Here is a 13537-nt window from a genome sequence, read left to right on the forward strand (position 1 = left end):
GATTAATCCAAAAGTGAACACAAACTTACGTTGGCAAAAATGTGAACTTGGAAACTTTTAAATTGTGTATATTATTACTTGAAATATTCATCCGGTTTGGATTTTTACCCTCTTATGGCATTGAGAGATCTGGGGTGAGTCAATCCCCGAACCACAGATAAAGTAAGAAGACCTATTAATTTTTTGTAAGCTCAAACGGATAGTTCCAAAGGTGAAACTCTATAGTCGAGTTTCTAGCACAGATAATAGCGATCTAAGCTTTCGTTCACTGGATGCTTAGCCCATAGAGTTAAAGGGATTTATAATACCAAGTACAGCCATACCAAGTTTTTTCTAATAGTTTCTGCTGAATGCGCAATTTGGCTACACTAACCTGAGGCATGCACTCGGAAGGGCGAGCCTACAATGTGCATGTTGTTGTACTTCACCGTGATGTAGTGTTCTCCTGGGAGCAGGGGGGTGTAGCGAACCTTGTAGCCTTCCTCGACTTCCGTGCAATCCATGGCTACTTTAGAGGGGCCGTCGATGGAAACGGCCAGTGTGCCAACGCCGGCATTGCATGTATTGATGATGAAGTCCGCCTTGTGTCCAGTCTTGACCTCGTCGAGGCCATTGCCAGTGGCATGGACGGCCGCAGGATCAGCCACATCCTTGCCCACTTTGATTCTGAAGGGTGAGTCTGGTATGTGCACACCATTGAACTTGACGTGGATGGCATGGATACCGTTCTCGCGTGGATAGAAACGCACAGAGTACATCTCGCTGTCGATGACTTGGATGAAGCAATCGTCATCGGTGCCCGAAGGCGCAACAATCTTAGCATCCAGCTCGCCCTTAGCGCCGTTCTTTCGCACCATGAACTGATAGGGCGCATCAGCTTGAATATTGCCCTGCGGGAACTGCTGCACTTCCAACTTGTGTGCATCGCCAGCATCGGGCGAGACGTACACCTTGAAGGGCGAGTCGGGTATATGGCGATCGTTGAACTTCAGACCCACACGATACTCGCCCGGTTCAGTAACCTTATAAGCGACATCGCAGCTTCCGTCTTTGCGATCCTTAAACTCGATGTCTGCCTTGCTTGGACCTTCAACCGAAATGGCCAAAGAGCCACCGCCTGCTTCGCGTGTCCAGACATTGAACTCGGCCGCCTCTCCGACTACTCCGCGTTCCAGACCTGAGCCGCCGGCCTTAACCAAATGGCTGCCTGAGTCACGCAGTGGACCAACGGTAAACTGGAAGGGTGAGCCTGGTATGTGCATCTCGGAATATCGCACCGAGACCGTGTGAACGCCCAGCTCCTTGGGCACGAAGTGCACTGAATATAGTCCGTCCTCCACTTCTTGGATCTCAGCATCTTCGGTGACGTTACTGGGTGAGGTGACACATGCGGCCAAATCGAATGAAGTGATGCCAGGCATCTTGAAGGTGAGTTTGCACTGACTGCCAATCTCGGTGATCGGCACGGCGTCACGCTCACGTTGGATCTTTTCGCGCTTTCGGTTGCTGCCCTCGCCGGCTACCTTGACGGTGAAGGGCGAGCCATCCACATGATGATCGGCAAACTTCAGGTTAACAATGTAATATCCCGGTTCGGTGGGCTTGTAGGATATGTTTAATGTGCCATCATCCTTGTCGGTGCACTGTATCTCTGCCTTGCTGGGACCTTCAATAGATACGGAAAGACCTCCAAAACCAGCATTGCGCGTATCCACAGAGAAAACATTGTCGCTGTGTGTCTGACCCTCCTTGAGCCCAGCACCCGATACCTTGACCTTCTTAGCATCTCCAACCTCGCGCTCACACACGGTGACCTTGAAGGGCGAGTTATTAATGTGCTTTCCCAGGCGTTTCACCGAAACCATATGCTCGCCGATTTCACGAGGAGTGAAGGAAATGCCGATGTTGCCGGTGGGCATGCGCTTCAAGAAGCAAGGCTCCTCTAGGCCGCTGGGCGCTTGAATGGAGGCGTTGAGGGCACGCAAATCCTCATCGGTAATGTCCCCAGGCATGGTGACTTCAGAACAGGAGCCGACGGAGATTTGGTTGCGTTTGCGACCCTCGCCGGTGATCTTAGCAACGTACGGCGATCCCTTGATGTGCTTGTCGCCGAAACGAACCGAGACTTGGTATTCACCAGGGGCGGTGGGCAGATATTGCACTGATACAGTGCCATCTTTGTTGTTGTGGTAGTTAATCTGCCCGATTGAATGATGTTAGTATGTTATGGTGACCAGGCGAAATGCTACTACTTACATCAGCCTTGCTGGGGCCTTCTACGGCCATGGTTAGGCCACCAGTATTCGCACCCTTGGTAGAGATGGTAAAGTTGGCGGGCTCGCCAGTGACACCATGCGTTAAGCCTGGACCATAGGCGGTCACATATCCGGATGCAATTGAATCCACGTGGAATTTAAAGGGAGATCCTGAAACACCATGGGTGAATAATTTTTGTAGAAGATCTCAAATTAGCATATGTAACGTCCTTTTACCTTGCACAGGTTCGCCATTGTATTTCACAACCAGTTCGTGTGAGCCCTCCTCGCGCGGATCGTACTTCACAGAGACGGTACCATCACGGTTGTCCTGAATAATGGGTTTGTCGACCTTACCACTCGGCATCTTGACTTCAGCTGTAAGTGGATGGTTTGGGAAAATAGTTTTAAAAATTAGATACAGATTGGTACAGTCTGTTCACTAAACATAACCCTAAAATAATTACTAGAGCTCAACTATCCAATAATGCTTTCTTTGCACATTTGAAATTATGTCACAAATACATATTTCACATAAATATTAGCTCAGTTCCTGCTCAGCGCGTGGGTAGCCACAATAAAGTCAACCATTTGTTATGTTCATTTCTATTATTATTAACTTTTCGTTTTCAAAGACATCATAATTTTGATATTATGTTGAAATATTTGTGCCATTTTCAATCTATTTTAATACAAATATATGTACATATTTTCATCTATATACTGTATGCACAATTAGTTAATGGGAACAGATTCTCTTCCACTCTAGAAGTTTCTATTGTCGAATACACTTTTTCATGTACGGGTTAATGAGAAGGATAATAGTTCCCTGAGTACTCGTAAATCCGCTTGTGTTCGAATGTGCTTCAGATCACGTAGGAATTCTGCGTGCCAGATAAATATAACACACCCACTTTGATAGAATTATATCTCACAAACATAAAAGAATTTTGTATAGAATCTATTTCAAAACAAAAATATTTTCATCTCGCATATTTAAAAAAGATTCATGTTTCCACATACAGTTTTTGCGGACACGCCTTCACTACTCTCGTATGCACTAATATATGCGTAGGTTATTAAAGTCCTTTTGGTAATCCTTGCGCACTATTCACAAGTCCACTTCTAAACACAACGAAAGTTTTTCACCAACTGACTCGATAGTGGCATTTCGATTTTCTGAAGAAATTTCCAACAACGCCTACAATTGCTTTTATACTTTCATGAGTCGCTGACAAAAAAATAACAAAAACATAAAAACACAAAAACATCGTTCCCGAATGTCTTTAAGGTCAAATATAGGACACACTGTTTATGTTTTCTAGTCACTCAAGTATATAAGAACAACTATATGTATCACGACTTCTGCAGGCATATGTGTGTCACCGACCTTACTATATGTATCTACTTATATATATATATATAGTGCATCGTAAAGTATCTAACAGATGCTGGAGTGTAGTTGAGTGTGCGAGCTCGAGCACGTGTCTAAATTTAAATTCAAATTGGATAATTTTATGTTCGGGAACCATAATTATTGAGTATATGCAACTATAAATAAACTTTAATGAAAATAAACATAAATATTCTTCTGTCAGCGTAAAAAGAAGGAGCGCATCAGAAACCATTAGCGTCTAGAGGCACGAACACACATCGGAGCACATACTATATAGCTGTAGAAAAGTAGCTCGCAAGTGTTGCCGGTAAAAATGAGATTATTTCAAATATAACTAACGATTTTAGGGGTTCCAATTGTAACAACTGAGGCGCACTAAACGATTGTTTCTGAAGAGGACAGTCATTGGAAGTTTCAGTTTTTCCATTTATGGAGTCATACACAACTATTTTAAAGAGTGCTATACAATGTATTCATTTCTACACATAAACAAGTATTTATATTCGATTACATAGTGTTAATCAAAATTCATTTGAGTGGATTTAAGCCTTCAGGATATGCAATCCTTGGGATGTGCAGCGACCCTTCTCGAGGCTTCATATTCGACTTTCTTGTTTCACTAAAATTTATACTTGTATATTCTCCAATATGGCGTAGAATTAATTTCTTTCAGACCAATGCAGAAGTGTCATCAATTAAATGAATATTTCTTAGAATATACGTTTCAATCCCTCCTCTATCAAACAGAACGACAAAATATTCAAAGATAAATTTCTGGTAGCAAACCGATCCAAATATATTGCCTCAAATATTTTGCGCCAGTGTCACATAAAATGTTAGTGCGATAAAGTTCATTATTTATTTTCTCGTACATCATTTCTGTGTAGGTCTATAAATAAATGAGTCACAGCAAACTAGTGGCTACTTAGCTATGAACAGATAGGCCATATGTTGCCAGTCTTTAGACATATTATTATCACAAATATTAATAAAATACTTATAAATATTCTATTCGATTCTTAAAATAATTGGGCAGCTACCTTATCCGAATCTGATTTGGGTGGACGAGCCTGCGAAAAGTGACCACAATTAATGGAATCGCCAGCGGATAACATCATGAGATATTATGGCCAAACAAAAGCGGTAAACAAACATAAATCAGAGAAGCGTGTCGCGCGTCAGCAGAACGCTTAGACAGTTTTCAAGGCAAACGGTGTCTGAGAAACAACAACCAATTTGATTTGCCCAAAATGAATGCGTCAGGCCAGAAGGCAAGAGAATATGGCAGACATGCCAAGTCAGCGCTTTTGATAAATTTGCCAAATTTATGGGCAGCCTATTGGCCGCCTGGCGGATATTTGAATGCTTGGGGAGCACGAAGCACGCACAATATAAAGGCAACAATTAAAAAGGCATTTGTAAAGATTTATCAAAGGCTATGTAGATGAGAAGATGCAGTGTGTGTGCAGCAACAAATCACACAAATGCTGCAAAGATAAAAGCCACATGAGAAATGGGTTAATAGAAAAGAACGAGCATTTCAAAATTGGCCAACGCCACCGCATCCATTCAGCTGTTCCTTTTCATAAAGCCAATGACATGTAAAATTCATACGCTCTGAAACGCTTTTGAAAGAACTGTGCAAATTAACGATAAAATATTCCGCCAAGTGCGTGCATTCGATAGAAAGAAAGAGACCGAATAAAAAATGCCTCAAACCAACAACAGCAACCAATTTTTATTTGCAAACATCCGCTACAAATTAAACGTAAAAAGCGGCCGCCAAGACAACAAGACAACTACATCCATTTGTATAGCTGCACAACTCGCCTTCGGATAATTATTATTATTTATGCCCGAACATTTGTTGCCGTCCGTCGTTGGGTCTCTACAGAGGATCGACGGCTTGCTCCACCGCCACCTGACCGCCATGGCGCGCCATTGCCCATTGGCCATTGAGGCATGGAAAACTGCCTCGCCGATGGCATGTTCGGAATCTAATGGACGCTGGCATCACGAATGAAAGATTTAATGACTCTCGAGCCGTTATAGCCGCTATGCGAAAATGCGATTTTTCATCAAATTCCATTTGCTTATAACACTGGCCAACAAAATGCAGTTCTCTTTTAAAATGGAGACTTCTTTAAATACGTTGATAAAACATATAATATCAGGGTAGACTTCTTATGTGCAGTCACGATAATAAAAAATATATAAACAACAAAATATTTAAAACAATTTTAAACAAGAATGGAATGCTAGGCTGTGCGAGTTTAGCCAAAGCAGCAACTGCTCACAAAACTTGGGTAGACATTAAAGTATGGCTATAACTACTTATAGATTCGACCTATCATGATAAAACTTGACAAGCACGTAATTACTAATAGAATGTAATGCCGGGTTTGAGTTTAAACTCCAAGAATTACGAGAGTTATGGAAATAACATAATCTTGTCCTTTTTTGGAATTTTAGGAATTTGTATACCACGTTTGGATATTCTAGCTTTTATATTTTCAGAGATCAAGGATCATACAGACAGTTAGACGGACAGGGCTATATCGATCGTCTTGTCATACAGATCAAGAATATTTATACCTTGTGGGGCCCACCGCGTACACTTCTATACGTTACATATGTACGTATGTATATTCGCACTAAACTAAAAAGTATAAAGTACTAGGGTATTAAAATTAATCATAGCAGACAGATCGATATGAATTAAGTAAAATAATTGACCACTCACAATAAAATACACCAAATCGCCCTAAGCATTAAAGAGTTCACTAAGAACAAGGAAATAAACAACAACAAACAATTTATAAAAGGTTCTTAACAAGTGCAATTTTTCTAAGAAACGTTGTTTCTAAGTTCAGCGCTATTTTAGAATGTTGTTTTTATTAAATTTCCCTAAAGTTATGCCACAAAACATTAATTTTTTATATACCCATCCATAGAATGTCAAGTTTGTCAAAATTTGGAGGCAAGTTTCAAGCTTAAACTACTTAATGCTCGTATCAGTTTCAGACAGGCTTAGACAAGACAGGCACTCTAAGATAGGACATAAACAATATTATATACATAATATTCCCCGAATGTTTTACACTGATCACCTCTTTCAAGTTTGTTGTTAATACAGTTCCCCGTAATTATTTAATACTTAATAGGTTTGTTTGCACAGATCTGTAAACTATTTAATGCCAATAAATAGAGATGATTATTGTTAGTATGTGATAGTTTGAATGAATACTATAAGAGCCATCATCACGCCCCGCATCACATGCCCAAGGCACCCAAAAAATAATCACATGCAAGCGCAAAACGAATTTTACGCTTTGTTGCAAGTTCTGACAATAAATCACAGAAAATAATTTGAAATTGCAACGTCAGACAGTGGCAGAAGGACCGAGATAAATATTCTGCAGTCATAATTCAAAAACGCATTGCACGGATTGTGGCGAACAAGCGCCGACTTGAATCAGCGGTGGACCAACATTTCGCCAGCCTCTGGGAATTTGGTGTCACTTTTGTCATTAAGACAAATGGAACACTGAAACATTCTCTTCTTTTTGGTCAGCTTGTCAGCAACTCGCGTTTTCTGAACGCCGTGCACGTCATCTCACAGTCGCAAACACTTGCAGCTGGCAGTGTTTCAAATTGTGGAACGGAAAGGTCTTCTGGTGCGACATATTGACGTTTTCAAGAATTTTGGGAAGCTGGAGTTGGGGTTTCTGTTCTGTGTGTGAAGCATTTACCTTGATGTGTAACAATAAAAAACGATGATTGGAAGTTCAATGGCATAAAGTCACAACCATTTAGTCCTTGATTCTCTGGTATGATGGCCTCATTGAAGTAAACGTTTGGGCGCTCGGCGTGATCGCGTTCCGAGACCGTCACCTTATAATACTGCGGTCGGAAATAATATGAATGATCTGCCCAGGTTGCTTCCGGCGTGGGCGGTTTCTCACTTAACCAACTGAAGTGCATTTTGAATATTGGTTCGTTCGTACAGCAATAGGTATATTTTTAAAATATATTTTCGTTTTTAAGATAATGGAATTTCGCGTACGCGTTTTAAAATTTTGAAATAGAGACACTTAAAATTTAGAATAATTTAATTTTTAAAACGTAATAATTAATGCAGCAGCAAGGATATGCGACTAAATATTTAATCATCATTCATCTCATTTATCGATCAATTAACTTAAACAACCATGACACATCAATCAAAAATTAAGATACAGCGATGCCCTATAGCCGTGCCTTTCAATTAAAAGAGTTTTAGATCGTTATAGGTAGTTGCCTACAATCTGTTGCGTATTAATTTTTGATGAATGTATCATCACGGTTTTAGGACTACTTCAAGGGCAGGTTTTTCCAATAGCCCCTTGAAAATAAAAAAAGGAATAGGCGTGTTGGTACTTATACTGAGTTCAGTAGTGCCGCATATCCTGCTTTGCATTGATTTTTTATTATTTGGAATTTTTAGAAAGAGCTCAATCAAAGTTGAAGATCATGACACTCACACGTACAAGTTAAAGCACACGCGTTATATAACAATATATTTGTAATGCAACAATATATTTGTAATAGGCGTTTATCTACGATTTAGTTATAGGCAGTGAGTGTCCTACAAGAAGAAGTCCTTCTGCGCAAATTAATAAGTGAATTGTTTGGCCTGCAGTCGAATTATTTGCTCAATTAATCTGCATTTCTCGTGTCATTTATTCCAACGTTTTTAATTGCCAGCGACGTTTTGTAGGTCTACGCGTTTCCACGTCCCGATTTCAAGTGAACATAGACAGTTTCAAATTGAAATTAAGGCCAAAATATGAAAGCACGCCAGTTCCTACCAAAAACTTTGTCTGCTATGCCAGCAGTGGCAGCATAGATCGGCCATACACCCGTACAGAGAGCCGATTTTCGAAAATATGGCCGCTGGTATGCTGGCCTTTGTGTGCGTGTATGAGTGTGTGTGTGGCAGACTGTGCTGTGCTATAAAGTAGGCAGCAGAATCCAATAAAGAAATGAAAATGATAAAAAAAAAACAAATTGGAAATATTTGCGCTGCGACTGATGTGATGATCATTCGGCTCTTCGACGCCTCGTTCTTATTATTCATTTCTTTATGACATGTGTCCGTGTGTGTGTGTGTGTGTTCGAGTGCTGAGTGTGTATTGCATTTGCCTATATAAAGAATCACATATTTGATTCTATTTTATAGCAACTAACATGTTTATGAACAGCTCTTGGACAACTTAACAGTTGGAATGTCGAATTTCGAGCTCGAAAGGTGCAAAATTTTAATAATTGCCTCAGGTGTGTGTCTTCAGCGTAATACACACAAACACACACCTTTCGAAAAATACATACCTACGAGTATACGTTCTTGTAGGGAGGAAAAATCAAATTTATTACTTGTTGCAGAAAAGACGACAAAAAATGTATTAATATGCTCACCATTAGAGCGAACGAACAGGCGCAAAATTAATTTATAAATAAAATGCACACATAGACATGTTGCTTTTAAAGACCCGACCCCATACCAGTGTGGACGCTCAAGAATTCGACAAATTTTGCAATAAAAATACAAGTATTATAAGATTGTGGAATGTCCACAATGCGTAAAACACGCTCTTGCTGGCAGTTGTCGCGTTATGAGAATTTAATCGATTTCCCAACTATATCGTAAAACGTAGACTTCACATACAAGTATTGAGTTCATCACGCGTTGCATTATGCAAGAGCTTTCTCAGTCGGCCACTAATGCTGGGCTGCGGATGTGCAAAATGACAAATGTAATCTAATTTCGTTTCTCAGCTGCGTTCCCAATATATGCGCCTTTACTGTAAGCAATTGGCGCAAATCAATCAAATGAAATCATACCACCCGCCCCGGACACACTACTTGTTCATATAGAAATATGTATGATTTTCAGTTCGTTCGTATTGGCAAATAAAAATGCATTTAAAATATGACACGATCTCAGAAACATATTACATATCCGATTTTTATGCTCTGTACTGAACAACCAAGTATATACTTATGTTCTTATCACTAATGTAACCTACATGTTTGGACTGCCTGCTTTTATAAAAACCTGCGAGTTTGCTGGAATTTTTGGACTGCTTCTGCAACATTTCCCAAAGTTCTACTGGATTCATGAACTAGTATGCCGTTGTTAAATAGCCAAGTCCATATTATATAAGCTTTATGTATGGAGTCATTGGTTTACTGTTCCTTGCATGCAAACCAATTATTGAAGTATTACTGTCCATTGTGATTTCAATATACGCAGTACAGAAAGTATGCTACGACCATTTTCCAATGCACATATTGGCTTTTGGCCCTTAACCGGATTTAAGTTTCGTCATAGAGTCAACATAGATGTAAAAAACAGAGGTATAAAATTGAATGCTATAACAGTATCTCACTCTGTACCGTCTTCCACAATGAAAACTAAATTAAAGTATGATTTTTTATCGATAAATAGAAAAACATTGTCCATCTTAGGGGTAACGAGAACATTTGTAGCTCTTAATTTTCTGGCATGGCTATATTGATTTTTCACGTCATACTAATCACTAATACAAGTATGTATACTTTGATGGGACTGGCATGACTCCTGGGTATTACATCAATGTCCACTAAACTAGTACGCCCTTTTAGCCTTTGGGTACAGGGTATAAGAATGCATACAAATGAGGTGAGCTCACATGCTACCACAGTTTTCTGGGCGGGTTTCGCTTGTGGTGTTTTCGAATCTATAAATTGTCACTTCTCTTTGACCAGCAATGAAAAATCAATGCAACAAATGCGCGGCACAAAATACCATTTGGCCAAAACGAATCATTTACAATGATCCGTCTTCAAACGAAATAGAGCGCAGTACTACCGTCCGAGCGATATATAAGGATTTTGTTAGAGACCTCTGACTAGAATTTACCAACCAAGATCAATGGGAAAGACAGGGCAAGTGGGAGAACTGATTTCTGCTACCCAAATGAAACGTGGCAAACATTTGTGGTGCGTTGTGATCTTAATGAAGAGCTGCCCGCAGAGTCCGACCAACAGACCCGACCTCGCGGCCCATGCATCCAAAATGTGCGACGAAAATGTTCGAAAATTGCATGGAAGCGTGAAAAATCGAACAAATATGCAGGCAACGGCTTCGCAGGGTGTCTGTTGCTTTGAAAAGCGAAATAGCGCAAACTTATTTATTGATTTGTAAAATGAAAACACCAATTGCATGCGGCCAGCATCTATCTAGATATACTATACATATATGCACTATAGTATGTGTGTATATACTTCTCTGATCTACTACAGACATACATATGTATGTATATACATTAAAGAATATTGTACATTCGCATGTGTTTGCCTGCATTTGTGCTCAAGTAGTCAAAATGTCCATAAATCTCGGTGCAAATTTTCGAATTCGCCAGCAACAGCAAACATTTTGACAAGGTGGAATACATTTCAAGCCATTAAGAGGAATGGATGTTAATAACCAAATTACTTTCTCTACACGTGTCCCAACTGACATCGCACCGCCCAGTCAATGAACTGCGAACAAAAGGAAAGTGGCGTGAAAAATGAAAATTTCGTGAGTACAATTTGCCATTTCATTGACAATGCCAAAATGAAAACCCAGCCCCCCCCCCCACCAAATATGCCTGAGTGCAGATGCATGTCTGTGGCCATTGTCGGAGCATCTAATTAAGTTGTTCGCTGCCAAGACTGTCGGCCTGTCAACGCGCTGGCAACTGCGATGAGTGGCAGTCCGATTAGCATGATAAGGCTGTCTGACTGTCCGGGCTGGTGTCTATGTCTGTGTCCGCTCGTCCTGGGTGCGTTGCTGCTGCCACTTGTCCATGGTGTCGCGTCTAAGTTGGCGCGCTAGAAATTGTTTGCTTGATGCCGCACATAAAAATACAAAATATATTTGAAAATTTATGACAATTCTCATGGCAACGTTGCTGCTAGTTGCTAGTGTTGGCATTTTATTTTCATTCCGGCAGATTGTCACAATAGTCGCATCAGCATCTTGGCCAATGCACCGTACTAAATGCCAATATTAGACCATTTTTAAATGGCTCATAAATATTTTGCAGATAAACAGGCAGCATGTTGCCCAGGTTCTTAATAATTAAGACTCAACTCGACGAAATACCTTCGCACTGACAGAATCGCATGGGTTTCTTTAGATGTACCATATGTGAAAACTGTTCTTCAGATTATGGGAGAATAAGGGGAGAAAAGTATGGGATCTAATTAAATGTAAAGGTGTTTTTCAAGCATTGCAATGCACATCCAACATTTATATATTTGTATGTATCTCTTTTTGTTGTCTATTGTAATGAATAACTAATTGCGCATTATTCTGTATCAGAACAATTCCAGTTGTATTAATATAAATTCAAAAACTTTATGATTCCTTCAGGATATTTAATAAAATGGACTATGGCGATGATTTCAGAACTGGCTTACAGAACTTACTTTGCATTTGTTAATTATTACTGAGTGGAATGTATCTATGGTTTTTAGCTACAAACTCCGGCCACTTGCCGCTGATATTTATCACCATGTCAAGCCCATTGCAGTTTTGAATCCAATCTTGTTGATAAGGGAATTTTTGTGACAATGCTAGCTCTATTATTCTTGATTCATTTCATTTATCTGAATTACGAAATATGTTTAAGCTGTTTACGCACCTGTTACGTTTCCGCCTGTTGTGGGTAGTGGCAGTTTTTCAAAAGCAACGCTTCGGAAGCTGGATTCGGATTTACCGTTCACAAGTTTTTCGCTCTGCAAAAATGTTAAGGGTTTAGGGCATAATATTACATTTTAAAAATAATACAGACATATATGATTAAATGGACCCGTCTAGCAGTGCTTACGCTTATTTCAATAACTTATTTATTTAGCTTATTGGCTCGAAAATCTAAAACACTGTATACACATATACATTAGTATGTAAAGAGAAATACTTGGGAGTTTCATGATAGTGTACACATATGCATTTTGAATATAGAATTCAAATCACAATTGAGAGAATTACTGCTGTAATGTACGTGTAAATACTTATAAAACATTAAAAAAATTAAAGAAAAATGAATACTATCGGCTTAATTACTTAAATGGGACTAACGAGCTGAAATGTGTTGTTGAATTAAGAGGCTATATAGAAAAAGAATATGAAATTCTAAATGAAATTCTTTTCAATACAAATATGATGCTGGTTAACATTTTAATTGAACACAAGGCGTGTTAAATTAATAGTGTGCGTAGGACTTAGGGGAATCCATCTTAGTATAAATATACTTGTATGTATATATATATTGTAGATGTACATTTGTGTATTAAACACGTTTTCTGTTCGGATTTTCAGAACTCACCTGCGATGTTTGTTGCACTACCTTCGTTGTGTGTTCCTCGATGTATTCGCTATGCGAGTATTGTTCGATGCTTTCGACAGCCTGAGATCAATAAAAATAAAATTGAAAATACACATTTCAAAGTAAATCAATAGAGCCCAATGAGTTCTCATTATTAGCACTGTTGTGGAAGGAGAGCTACACATATCCATATACTTTGCACTTGCACAAAAATGTGCACAAATATTTTGCAACTATTGCGGCTGCGCCTTCTGTTTATTATTAAAAAGTTGACGCATCGATTGATATGCAAGACCCGAGAGTGTGAAGCTACGAAAGGCAACAGCGCACAAGGGCGAAACACAATGAAACAACACACACAGAAGGGAAGTGGCATTGATTGATCCATGATCCATTATAGTTCGCAGTTATTGAGTATTTCGGACATGGCAACGACCAGAGGCGGAGCGTGTTTTTTGGGTCGCACCTATTGCATAAGCACTTCATTA

The 13537-nt window shown here is 39.6% G+C and overlaps 1 protein-coding gene across 7 annotated transcripts in view; it reads right to left on the reverse strand.

Annotated features, from left to right (window-relative positions):
* The window catches only part of LOC115625432 (filamin-A), a 41633-nt gene that overhangs the window by 924 nt on the left and 27172 nt on the right, over nt 1-13537 (reverse strand). For 5 of the 7 annotated variants that reach the window (XM_030520474.1, XM_030520472.1, XM_030520473.1 and 2 more), the window contains 5 exons: nt 13050-13130; nt 12366-12459; nt 2493-2633; nt 2257-2426; nt 374-2198 (listed from right to left, as the gene is read on the reverse strand). In XM_030520474.1, the coding sequence (XP_030376334.1) occupies nt 374-2198; nt 2257-2426; nt 2493-2633; nt 12366-12459; nt 13050-13130 (2311 nt within the window). Of the gene's footprint in view, nt 1-373; nt 2199-2256; nt 2427-2492; nt 2634-3278; nt 3369-7403; nt 7651-12365; nt 12460-13049; nt 13131-13537 lie in introns of those variants that run through there. The other 2 variants (XM_030520477.1, XM_030520478.1) reach the window with 2 other exon arrangements.

Source organism: Scaptodrosophila lebanonensis, unplaced genomic scaffold, assembly GCF_003285725.1.
Source record: "Scaptodrosophila lebanonensis strain 11010-0011.00,11010-0021.00 unplaced genomic scaffold, SlebRS2 tig00000072-arrow-pilon, whole genome shotgun sequence".
NCBI classification, from domain to species: Eukaryota; Metazoa; Arthropoda; class Insecta; order Diptera; family Drosophilidae; genus Scaptodrosophila; species Scaptodrosophila lebanonensis.